Source organism: Cadophora gregata, assembly GCF_030347475.1.
Source record: "Cadophora gregata isolate MNR1 chromosome Unknown scaffold_6, whole genome shotgun sequence".
Classification (NCBI taxonomy): Eukaryota; Fungi; Ascomycota; class Leotiomycetes; order Helotiales; family Ploettnerulaceae; genus Cadophora; species Cadophora gregata.
Genome location: NW_026695929.1, coordinates 2,564,856 through 2,577,259, shown reverse-complemented (window position 1 = coordinate 2,577,259; position 12,404 = coordinate 2,564,856). Strand labels below are relative to the sequence as shown.

Below are 12,404 nucleotides of genomic sequence, written 5' to 3'. Positions count from 1 at the left end.
CCATAAGGATCAATTCGAGAAGGGTGCATATGTATGAACTGCAACCTAGAAGAAACCAGTCGACTTATATACTGGGAGAGACTCATCACAAATCTCCTAGAAGGCAGACTTGAAAAATTCAATATCCCGCGGCAGTGAATCTAAGCTCCCCATCAGTAACACATTGCGTGTTTTATCGTGTGGAAGAGCGTCTACAAATGACTGCTCTTCCGATACAGCTCTCCCTCAGCAAGCGATAACCACCACTTTTTCTCCCAAGTCATATCGGCGTCGATGTACGATCAAAGCACAGTCACTTCCTTTTTTTTGAACTGGTCGAAGAAGTAAGATGATGAAGGAATGGATCTGTAAAAGGTAGAAGTTCTCCTACGTCTCCATTGATGACTGAGCTAGTAGTAAGGTTGTAGATAAATGACAGTGTTAAGAACAATGACAATAACTGTGATGGAATGAAATCATACGCGACCTTCACTTGTAAGTTCACTAGAACGAGGCGAGAGAAAAGAATATTTTCTAAAGTTTGTGACGATAGTGCATTTGAACTTAGCGACTTTCCGGCAATTTGAAAATAGTGATAGAAAATTGAAGTCATACAAGCCTTGAATTATTGTTCAAACACGGACTATGTTGACATTGTCTTTGAAGTTTAGCGATATGACATGGAGAAAAGGGGGTCGATTTACCCCACGTGACTCTCAGCCTCGGCGCGCTACCTATTAGATTAGATACCTGGTGACCTGACGCGAACTCCACAGAGTCCACTATCAAGGTGTCAACATCTCTTTGCGCCGGCGACGACCACAGCTGCGCATTATGAGTACATAGCTAACCCGCCTTGGATCCTACTAGAAGTCGACGAGAAGAAGGGAGTTTGAAGGCAAGAGGACAACATGGCGCGAAGTGTTGGCTGGAGATTGTTATTGGGAGCCGGAGCCTTGTTACTTGGGGCTCAGGGGATCACAGCACAGGAAGAGCACAGCAAGATTCCTTTGCCGTCGTACCATTATGGAGCAAAGATTCCAGTCAGCTGTTTGAATCGGTCAATGTGAGGCTCCATTTTCTTTACCAGGTTCGCAATGTTGCGATACGATCAAGCTTGCGAGTAGTGAGATGGCATAAAGCAGAGACTAACAGGAGACAGTGATACAGGCGAGCATATCTCGAATGACAAGAACGAGCTGGAATATATCCCATTTCCAGTCTGCAATGAGACAGGAAAGCCATTGGAGCTGCAGTATGGTATTGAAGATGGTGAGTGCTCCTCGTCCCACGATCCCGAATTGTCTAACATCTGGAAAGAACTCAACTGCACAATCCCATTTATTACCGACCCCTTCTTCCACCTCCTCGAATTCTACATCCACAACGACGCCCCACTCTCCTGCCGAATACCCTCACGACCACCAGCACATATCCACCCCGCTGGAAGCGCATCCCAAATACCTCCAGAATTCCAACAAGAGTTCGTCCCCTTGATATTCGCTCTAGCAGGAACCCTCCAGCTATCACATCTTCACGTCTCTACACATTTGAACATTCTACTACACTCAACGCCGAAACACCATCTTCATCCACATGATAGCGGAGTTATTGATTCTGGGGCTGCATACAGCACGAGTCCATTGTCACATACCACTGGCCCAGCTGCTTTGACAAAGAAATTGGTTATTGGGGATCCGTTACCGTTACAATTCAGCGTCCGTTGGTTCCCTACCCCGCATCTACCGAGGGAGAATGGGAAGATTGAATGGGCAGGGATGGGCGGCCATTTCTACGCCAGCACATTCTTCTACTGTATACTGAGCGCGGGAGCCGGAGCCTTGGGCAGTGCTGTTTGGTTTCTAGGCATTGTTCTACCAAAGAGGTTGAAAGGCAGGGGTTTGGGTGGAGCTACACCACTAGGCTATGGAGTTGGTAATGGCTGGGGAGTGGGCAAGAGGGACTGAGATATGATGGTAGGATATTGAGATCTTGCCTGCTTGTTGAGGCATGCATCTAGGGACATACCAAAAGTCTTTGGCCAGGGAATGGTGTATATGTTATGACATGGCTTGGAATGACGCGATTTTAGCGTCAGGCTGAGATGACCCGGAAGGAAAATATTAAAAAAAAAATACAATAATCAAGTCGACGTCCAAGATTTCCTTAGAATCTATACAGCAGAGTTGGCAACGAGACTAACTAAGGTGCGATGTGTAGTGCAAGTTTTCCTCGGGCTAAATGGATTGGTGAGCACAGTCTATATACAGACTGCTTTATCCAAATGCCTGCGATGATCCAAAATCTGGTAAACTTGCTGATTTGCGCCAAGCTGCAAATTCAAGCCATTTTTGATATGGGTATCGACTCTTTGGGCCCTGCTTGCTCTCTTCTGTATCATATCTGATCCCAGAACTCAGCGTCTAGTGTGGTGGACATAATTGAAAAGTCCATTATGATGACGGAGGTCAAGTTCCAGCCTGCTTCCCACACTCTTCATCGCTCGCTGGCAGCTTTCAAAATGTATGAGACCTGTATATTATCGTCAGTTCCCGATCCATTTCTCAGGTGTGATGGTATCCTTGGCCATGTAGACTCACATTTCATCCACCTCTCCTCATCCCCATCATCATCCTCATACTCAAACCCGATAACCTCAACCTCATCCTCACTCTTCCCACCTACCTTCGCCAACTCCCCACACTCCGTCTCATCCATATACTGTACCCGATTTATGCCCTCTTCCTGTCTCGGAAATCCCCTGACTGGATATCCAAAGACTTTACACAGTTTATCCTGGTAGATATCGCACTCTTCGCTGAAGATGTGGATTTCAGTGGGCGTGAAGAAAATACCTTGGATATCGCGCCACAGAGGGGAGAGGATATCGGCGAAGATCCAGCCGCCGCGCCAGAACATGTCGGGCTCGGGACGGCCCATTTCGATCATGGTTGCGTGGTCGACTTGGCGGAGCTCAAAGCCGTAGGTTTTGAGTTTATATTTTTTGATAACGGGCTTGAGGACTTCGTTGACTCTGTGTAAGTGTCAGCAGCGATGTTTGACAGCAGGGGAGTGGCAATACATACAAACGAGTGTAGATTTCAGTAGCGTAAGGGTGGAAGATCACGGTACAAGGCTTGATTCCTTTGAGAGTGAGAAGAATTTCGACGTAATGACGCTGACTGCTGGCGATCATGAACGGCATGTCTTTAGGGTTGATGCCAGGAACGGGCATCAAAACCTTGGCATCGGCCTTGGAAAGACCGAGATAAAATTCTCTTTCAACTATATAGATAATGAGTTCTGATGATTCCTCGAGAACTCGAGCTTTTGATATACTTACAGCGCGTGAGTTCTTGGAAGGCTTCCTTGAGCATTTCATCAAACGCGGCATCTCTTGGCTTCAGAACCTCTGGATCGAGAGCGGGGGTGACGGCGCCGAGTTTATGTGTATCCATACATGTCTTGAGACGCTTCTCACTCAATCTGTTCAGAAATAATCAGCACGGTTCTTCGATTAGGTCTTCAGGTATCATACTCCCAGCCATTCTCATCCTTGAGTTGCTTCAAGACTTTCGCCCGTGCGAGAGCTGGATCTTGAAGACGAATGGCTTTGACTGCCTTTATCAGGTCTTCATCAGTTGGGCTGACCATTTTGCAAAGTCCAGAAATGTCCTTGTTCAACAATGTCTTGAGTTTCTACTGTGGCGAAGATTGGTTGAGTCGAGGTCGACGAGGTTTTGGTGGTTGGTCAAACTTTGAAACCCAGATTGATTTTAAGCGACAAGCTAGAAAGGACTGGGCTAAACCACAGCAGGCGATGAGATCGACTTTTGTTTGGCTCCTCATTGTCAATCAAAACTGGGAATTTGAAATCAATCTTGTATTTGTAAGTGAATGGAGGCATGTTTAAAGTAAGCGGACTTTTGGTAACAATATTTCATTGGTTGTAAGACCGAAGATCGACGATATGTAGAATCCAGGCAACATCCGAAGAAGTAAACAAAGCCACATCAAGGCAAGCGGATATCAGTCATGTGCCTTGCCCTTCCGCAACCCGTCCCAAAGCAGATCTATTAAGAACAATCATTATGATTCGCTTCATCCGACTCAGAAGAAGTGTCGGAAATCGGATAAAACTCAGCCAAGAGCTCCTCATTTCCAACACTAGGCCGAGCTTCATTTCCCTGCTCAGCAACAGTTGATTCTTCCATCTATTCTTTGCTTTCGAATCTATACTGACGAAAGCCCCTCTCAAGCGTGTCCATCTACTTCTAGGCTTGAGTCCGTTGCTATGCCTTACTGATACAGCTGTGTCTCATACTATCAGTTATTCTCCTCCAAGGTGATGTACTCAATTTGGTTCCGGTTGATGTATGCCTTACCCACTTGCAGTAACTGTGATATGTAAGTGAACGTCAAGGAAAGCCTCAAAGTCCATGGTTTCATTTTGCGCTGAGACACAATACATGTTCCTATGAAGAACTACCTTTGTGTCATGTGAAATTTGAACGTAACAAGTTTTAGTCGGTGAGGAGGAGCTGGAGCTGCTCTCTCTGCCAGTTGTATCTAGACAATGCAACTTTGAATGATCCGTCTCATTACAAGCGGCGGTCTTGTGGTAGGTAGCGGTAGGTTAGCAGATGCACTTGTCTGTGATGCGTGTTGACCCCAGTGTAGTGATGACAAGTATTCTTGGGTTGGGAAGCTTGGGCACTTGAGCTGAGTCCTCATTCTGCTACTTTGCTGAGGAGACTTCGTTTGTGGTACAATTTTTAGAGCTTCCTGAAGTCTTCAATGCTTGCTGAACCTGGCACCGGTGAAGACTCGTGAGGTGCGAAGCGATTCCGTCTGCCACCAGAGAATGGCGATCATGTGTCGGGCAGAATTTGTCCCGACGTAGTAAGATTGTGTTGGCGATGATGCACAAACAAAGGTACGTCGAGAAAGTGCCGATCGAGAAATCTTGTGAAACCGCTATGAGGCTTTCTATTATTACTTTATCCACTGGTTTAATGAGATGCAGTTGCGATCTGGAGCACCCCAGTAGCAACTACTATACCCGAGGGGGCTCGAGAAAGAAGTCTAGCATATCCCACTGCTGTTCCATGTACGAATCTTGCCCAAGCACAACGTTGAGCCGCTGATCCCCTCCATGGTTGGAGTTGGACGCCGCCCTAATGCCCGTCGGTGCTATTTTCTCATATACCCGAGTCAGTTTAGACATTATAATTTGTGATTGAATGCATGGGCCTTGACTTGAATTGATGGCCAGTTCTTTCATCAGCTGAGCCACTTCTTCCACTTTGCTCAGATGTTCGAATGGTGCTTGAACCGCGGAATGGAATGCTCCGCATACATGAATGATGAATTGGCAAGAAAAAGATATCATAACGAAGCCGAAGTCGGCCATGTAACGAGCTGCTTCTCGGCTGGATGGGCCAAGTTCTAGTGAGAGCTGGCAGAAGTCGGACGCATCCGATATGCATCTGTTAAGGGCATCGACTTGGGAAGGTTTCAGACTGCTGTCAACGAGCCTAAAGTTTCGTATCAAAACCGAGCTCAAGCAGAAACGAGTGAAGCGGTAGTAGAACTCAATTCCAAGTCCCAGAGGTTCTGTTTGAATGTCAGGGGATTCATAAGACAGGCGCCAGTCAATTTAGTCGCATACCACTGTTGAAGAAAGCTTCCCATTTGCCAGACCAAGTCCTGAGGGAGGAGTCTACATGGGCAAGGGCTCCTTGGTCGACATAGTCGACAGGAGTGTCCAAGATATCCGGTGGACACCACCACTCACCCAAGCCGTTCACATTGGCACTGATCTGCCACGCATTAGCAATTAGCTGACATGGCAGAATAAACTCTGACCTTTCCCCACAGCAGACACAGCTCAACTTCAGCTAGTACTTGAATAATACGTGGTCCGACATTGAAATTACCAAGTAATTCGGGAGCAACACGTATTGTCGAGTCTTCTCGTATGCTAGGTGGGGTACATGTGATTATTGAATGACTATGCTGTTAGTTTTCACTTGTTGCTAGAAGATCGATTGACCTACTGATGTGACATGTTGAAGAGCCAGAGCCAGAAAATATACTTCTTGAATGCAATGGTGTTCATGATCTCGGGATCTTCAGCTCGCAATGAAGCCTTTACTCCAGATATAGATCGGTGGACACACAGTTTGAGAGCGTACATCTCGACATGTGTTTTGATAGAGCGCTGCGATATCTCCAGTGGGCCATCTGACGACGAGCCATTCCATACAGCAGTTCGGTAGGCATAGAGAACAGATAGAGCTTGCAGCATAGTCCACTCGTCTTCAGTATTCTTGGGCTCGAAAACCCTTTCTTGAAGAATTGACGAAACGACTGGAAGCAGCTTAGATCTTGCTGACTCTCCTCCTGGGACATATCTTGCAGTGACATAGCATATGCAGTAAGCTAGTGGCTTTTTTGTTGAAATGATATCGGCAGCGTTATCTAGATCTCCTGCATTTAGCAGTGGAATAAAGTTCATCAAGCGTTTTCGGAAGCTGTAGGGGAAACCTTTAGCATAGTCTTCAAATACTTCTGAAGCCAAACCTACATATCAATGAACTGTACCATATCTCTTTCGCTGATGGCCTGCTCAAGTGTACCATTCTGGGACGAGATCTGATCCAAGGACAATCTAACCCCTCCAATTTTCGGTCGCTTCGAAGCCTTCTGGTCAGGTGACGTTTCGGCCATGTTTGCTCCGGTCCGGTCCATCACCGCAGATTGCGAAGAAGTCGCAACGGTTGATCTCATGGCCACCGGGCTCGTTTCTTGGACATTTGCAGTCTCTGGGAAGAATGTGCGCGCCACCGAGTTGCCGAATCGAGCAATTTGGTTGTCTCGTCCAAATCCGACGCCATTGACCGGCTGGAACGACGAGGTGTTGAACGTTCGAGGTGGCGGAGCAGGCTGGGAGAACGTGTCGTCCAACTGAGACCGTCGTCGTCGAGATCCGGCACTTGAGTTAGAATGGGGCGAGTCCTGTGGACGCCCGCGTTGAACGATACACTCTCGACCGGCCTTAGCACACCGGTCGCATGGTGGGTTATCTGATCCCGTACATTTCATCTGGCCCCGTGTCAGCAGGAACATCGGGATATTTCAAGATGACAACCTTTAATCTTCGGCAGCTCATACATGCGATCGATGCCACCGGGACCGGCGGTCTGGTGCCGGTGGCAGAGGTAGGGACTGAGGCGTCCATGGCGAATATCGATGTGATGTTGATGATGGTGGTCAACGACCGGAGTCCGGAGTGAAGTCGGGATGTGGGGATTTGGATTAGTCATTCCGGGCACTAACCATGTTAACCGAGAGAAAACAAAACTCACGTACGAGTAGTAAACATCAACGACATATTTTTGTACATCGAGCCTTCTCGTACTCACTCCTGAATCTACTGATAGTCCTGTTACAAGGCAGCGTTTTCGTCAAATCCTTGAAGATATCTCTTAGATTCATACTGGAACATGTCACTCAGAAGTAGAGGTTCGGGATAGCTAGGTAATCGGCTGCAGGCACAGGGGCCCGACTTTCTGAGCATTGTAATTTGTATTGTGCATTTGTACTATCAAAAGCTACAAATGATAGTCGTACAAGTATTACATGAAATACATGGATTTCGAGTCGACACCGTGGCAATATCTAACTCTGAACCCTCAGGCGCCAAGAACCACATCACTGCTGGCAAAAAGATCCACGCCGCAGAAGCGCAAGCCATCTGGGCTGTGGCAAATTTCGACAAGAACGTCACTTTTCCTTCCATTTCGAACCGGAGAAATGGACATCGCAAACTGGGTTGCGTGGTGTCATAGGCGGTATCTTTCAAATGGAGAGCTAGGAACTTTCACTAGGCTTGAAACTATTTCGTATGTTGACAATTGCTCAAGGACATTGGTTTGGATGCCCGTCGGAAGATCTGGTGGAAAGATCTCTTTCTTCTTTGTGGTCCAAAAAGCTAGGTTATGCTTGGAAACAATACTTAGATAGTTATGTCAAGTAGCTAGTTCCAAGTACTGAAGCCAATTTTTGATCCAGTGCTTCTGCCTTTCAAAGCTCATTTCAGACTTCTGCCAGGGCTTGTGCAAGTAGTTCATGTGGCAGTAGGCTGGAAAGATGAAGTGCTATGGTACTGTAGCATTTACCAGGCACAATTTCCGTTCTGTCTCCTTACGCCTTTGCATTCGATACATGCTCCTCGTGAATCATTCCATAAAGAAAGATAAAATTACCTCTTTCCAGGTCTTCAATTCATCATACTCTCCGGTTATTTAGCGATGAAGAACTTTCTAGACATCTACGGAAGACACGAGCCTGCCACTGCGCCCGGTACTAACCCGCACCAGTTTGAAAGGTCCCGAAGTCAGTCGCTAAAACTTGCTCAATCAGCGGCTTTGCGGGATGGGATAGACGCTGAAACCTCTATTCGACTTGTGGTATCATAACGACCATCTTTGGTCTGTCAATCCTCTGCACATGTTCAACTTTCAGAGATTCAAGCTTTCAAAATTCACAATCATTATTCTATAAGTTTTGCTATTCCCCGAGGCTCCTGCGGTTTGACCCAGCCAAACCGCCCCGAGGCCAAACAACTTCTTAATCCAAACAATCAAATGATACCCTCATTTGTTCGATTATCTACGCTTCGATAAAACTAGCGGTCGTCTTCCATCTCTGGAGTTGTCCACCTACACCCGAATCGCTTCTCCTGCCAAGAACACGGCTGTCAACAGCGCTGACGGCAGCTCCCTTGACCCAAAGTACTGCTCCTACGGAAGTGCTAAACACAATACTCAGAACACCCAGTGCTATGGTCGTATTTTTTAGTCCAGCAACGAGGAAAATGACTCCATCTCCGGAGATCCACATCGGCATGCCAATAACCCAAATGCCGATAAAGATTTCTTGTAGCACATGATGCGCACCAGCGAGCTCGCTTGCTCCAACACCGCTGGATGGGACGAATGTGGAGAGGTAAGTTGAACCTGAATACTGCAGCATGACTGCGCCGCTGACCATCAGACCGAAAAGTGACGAGACAGTCTTAAGCGAGATTTCTAGTCCGACGATATTGAGCGCGAAGATGGTGCCATTATCCTCAATCTCTGGCATGAGCTCGGTGGATGTATAGAGACCGAAAGCCAGTAGTCCAGCGGCACCGATGATCATTCCTGGAGCAGCCACGGTCAGTGTTCTGACCGCAGAGTCTGACAGGTGGTGAGGTGGCTTCGTCCGGAGATGAGTGATGAATGAGCCCAACGTGTAAGCGAGAAGTGAGAAGATCAGTGGTAGAATGAAGATGTATCCAAGTCTTGCTGGGAACAAGAATGTTGGCATAGCGGCGAAAAGCATCGAAAGTGAGCTGGCGGTACCGAATGATGTAGCGAGCAGTGGTGCAGTCAATAGAGTTGTAAGAATTGTGCTTGGAGCCGCCAAAGCTCGGATTGGGCGAAGTGCCTCATTCATGATGAATTTGCTTGTACTGTGTGAGTTGGTGAGTTTCAAAGAATCAGTGTACGTCTTGAATGTTGATTTGGGCGGTGGAACATCGGCATTGAGCTGCCGAGACGATGCTCGATCGAAAGTTGACTCCGGTGTACCAAAAATGAGCAACACTATTGAGACTGCTTGGATGACGTTGACGATCATGATCTGGTTCCGAAATCCATCATTGGACTGCGAGACGTATCCACCCAAGATAGGAGAGCCCCAAGTGAACCAAATCGAGATGACATTGTACGCATTGGTTCGAGACGTTCTCTCATGGACCTGTGTTATCTATTAGCATGAAAACTTGCGCACGTCTTCGGCTAGCCACTTACAAAGAATATATCAGCAATTGAGCTGCTGATCAAAGACTCAAACATGCCCCATCCGATGCCCTGGAATATCCTCGCCACCATGAATTGCGCATAGCTGTCGTACACGTGCATGTTCCATAACGCACCAATCAGCATCAAGAAAGAGCTTCCGAGATAAATGCCTCTCTTGCCAATGCTATGACACAGCATCTGGCTTTGAAGTCCAGCGAAAGCACCGAACATGATGGGTGCACCCGTTAGGGCAGTTGCCGACATGTACCCAACACTCAACTCGCTCGCAATGACCGAATTTACTGTAACGAGGAGCGTTTTCAGTATTCCAATGACCGCTGAGCCTAGCATCAGTGACCCAAAGGCTAACTCCTTCTGCCATCTGGGCCAATTCTACAGAGCTGGTCAGTACCAACGTCTCGAGCGAGGAAAACATCTCGTACCAAGGGATCAGCGGGCAAGTTGGTTGGCCTTGGAATCAGTCCTACACCTGCTCTTTGGGAACTGGCTGTCCTTTGCAGTCCATGCTCATCCCTGACTCCCGTATTTGATCTTGATGGTCGTCTCCCTGTCGCTCTCTCAACTTTCGCATCAAAATCGAATTCGTCACTTGCCGCTCTCTCCTTTGTCGATGTCCTTGACCCATTCTTGCTCCGTGCTTTCTTCGGTGCTTCCGGTGGCGAATCCATTATTTCTCACTTAAGCGTTGCGGAAGTTCTTTTTAGAAATAGGTCGCCGTAAAGAATGTAACCTGTTCCTGACAGTTGTATTGTTTCTCAGTATCAAACGGAGATCAACGAATTAAGCAAAAATATAAATGATAAGAACAGCAAAACAATAGAGAAGTAATGAAGAGAATTGAAGGAATGGAGAGAAAAGAATAAAGTTAAAACAGAAGAAGACGTAAATTGAAGAGGACCAGCAAGCGCATAAACCAAGCAGTGCCTTCAAGACGGTGTGGGAGAAGGGCATATATCAGACGCTCATCACCATCATGCATTACGCCAGCCACGCCATCCTATCCAGACTAAATTTGGGACACCCAAACAACAGAACTCCAACAGATTGGGCGAATCCGGTGAAAGGGAATGTGGATCAGACGATAGATCTTGGCAGCTGTCTGCACCCCAGCAGTTCAAGCCTCCGCATTAAATAATCGTCCAAAGATCCTATCAGGGACGTTACATTTCCAGAAATTCGCGATGATCATGCGAGAAAAGTTGCTTCATTGGTGAAAGAATTACATGCTAAGTGGAACCTCCACTACTTTCCGATCGCATAATGATGGTTGAAAAGCTCGTGCGGTGGCTGAAACCAGACGAAGCAGAAACCGTATTAGGGGAGTTTCGTACCCTAGTTCCTGACTGCTGATGAAGTTCGCTTCCTCGGCTTGGAACATCGAATCATTACAAAGTCCAATGCTCTTGTCCTTCTTGTTGTCTTTCGCAATAAACAACTCGCTAAAAGGGAGGTGGGCTGGGGTCTCGCAGATCTGAAAAGGGGCATCACGTGTCCTCACTGCTCATCAAGTGCTCCGCCAGCACGCTCATGATCCACTTCTGATGTACATTCTCCTGCCAATACCTACTTCAGTCGAAGCTATAAACACTGTTGTTATAAATTACCAAAGCCTTTTTCGAAAGTTGTTAGATTGGTCAGAAGGCACGAGATTTATGTATAATTGAGGAGTTACGACGTTTGGCGAAGCCGACGATTAGGGGGGTGCTGAAGTTTGGCAGAACCAAAATGCCCCTCATTATCAAAGTCAAAGTTACATAAAATGACATAGACATTAAAGAACTGGTTCAATCTTGAACTTTGACTTTTTGAATTGATTCAGGATGTGTTCTACTGGAAGTGAATCCTAGGAAAGTGTTGTTTGGTGTTTTCGCTTGCCGAAAGCCATCAAGTTCCCAGCTACAGGTTCAGCACAATTTCAAAAAGAAGGCTATTAGACTTATCATTGTTGAATACTGATGTATCGTGCGTTGAGCTCAACATGAGCACAAGAGTACCACCGAAGAAAATAAATGAAAAACAAAGACGACGAAACTGAAGAGTCCACATGATCTGTTTTCCATTTCCACAGAATGCCGAAGTCACGAGATCACCATCAAGATTCAGTTCATTAGAGAACGTATTATCCAGGTTAACTCAAGTCATATAGCTGTATGTTTAAGATTGATAGTGGTTACGCACACACTTTGAGCGTTCGTTACCTGATGTGTACATGAGAATCAGTAGTATTGTGAATCTGGCGGCATGCGACCTCGAACTGATGCTGCAGTTATTTGCTACTCGCTGAACTTGGCGTATTCCGTCGGCTGCTTTCAAAAAGAAAATTTACATATAGAGTATTGTAGCGTCTGGTAAGTTATAGCGCCTGCTGAGAAAGCAAAAGCCAACTGAGACTTGACCCATTTCATTACCTGTTCAGGCTAGCCTGGTGAGCAGTTTGCTGTGTGGGCATTGCAGTAATTATTCGCTTCCACCTGATTATTTCTGGGGGTTTTCCAGATGAATATGAGACATTTGCATAGTGGCTCCTGACATGAGGTAGCATTCGATTCCTAA

At 46.7% G+C, this 12,404-nt stretch overlaps 5 protein-coding genes across 5 annotated transcripts; 1 reads left to right on the top strand and 4 right to left on the bottom strand.

The window, feature by feature from the left end:
• Positions 1-58: 58 nt before the first annotated feature.
• ONS95_012669 (uncharacterized protein) lies at positions 59-627 on the bottom strand. Its single transcript, XM_058506312.1, has one exon. It carries the CDS (start codon positions 590-592, stop codon positions 293-295), a length of 300 nt encoding a protein of 99 aa, XP_058358839.1. The 5' UTR covers positions 593-627; the 3' UTR covers positions 59-292.
• A 134-nt stretch (positions 628-761) lies between these two features.
• ONS95_012668 (uncharacterized protein) lies at positions 762-1,946 on the top strand (the record flags this gene model as incomplete). Its single annotated transcript, XM_058506311.1, has 3 exons — positions 762-1,045; positions 1,142-1,251; positions 1,300-1,946. Exons 1-3 carry the CDS (start codon positions 891-893, stop codon positions 1,944-1,946), a joined length of 912 nt encoding a protein of 303 aa, XP_058358838.1. The 5' UTR covers positions 762-890.
• Positions 1,947-2,198: 252 nt separating this feature from the next.
• On the bottom strand, positions 2,199-3,708 carry ONS95_012667 (uncharacterized protein). Its single transcript, XM_058506310.1, has 5 exons — positions 3,518-3,708; positions 3,323-3,465; positions 3,066-3,264; positions 2,580-3,013; positions 2,199-2,511 (listed from the first exon to the last, which is right to left on the bottom strand). The coding sequence occupies exons 1-5, from the start codon at positions 3,631-3,633 to the stop codon at positions 2,396-2,398; spliced, it is 1,008 nt and encodes a 335-aa protein (XP_058358837.1). The 5' UTR covers positions 3,634-3,708; the 3' UTR covers positions 2,199-2,395.
• A 189-nt stretch (positions 3,709-3,897) lies between these two features.
• Positions 3,898-7,313, bottom strand: ONS95_012666 (uncharacterized protein). The gene is made up of 6 exons (XM_058506309.1): positions 7,133-7,313; positions 6,569-7,086; positions 6,039-6,515; positions 5,848-5,992; positions 5,651-5,801; positions 3,898-5,595 (listed from the first exon to the last, which is right to left on the bottom strand). The coding sequence occupies exons 1-6, from the start codon at positions 7,220-7,222 to the stop codon at positions 5,036-5,038; spliced, it is 1,941 nt and encodes a 646-aa protein (XP_058358836.1). The 5' UTR covers positions 7,223-7,313; the 3' UTR covers positions 3,898-5,035.
• A 1,205-nt stretch (positions 7,314-8,518) lies between these two features.
• Positions 8,519-11,050, bottom strand: ONS95_012665 (uncharacterized protein). Its single transcript, XM_058506308.1, has 3 exons — positions 10,274-11,050; positions 9,840-10,223; positions 8,519-9,786 (listed from the first exon to the last, which is right to left on the bottom strand). The coding sequence occupies exons 1-3, from the start codon at positions 10,517-10,519 to the stop codon at positions 8,656-8,658; spliced, it is 1,761 nt and encodes a 586-aa protein (XP_058358835.1). The 5' UTR covers positions 10,520-11,050; the 3' UTR covers positions 8,519-8,655.
• Positions 11,051-12,404: the final 1,354 nt, after the last annotated feature.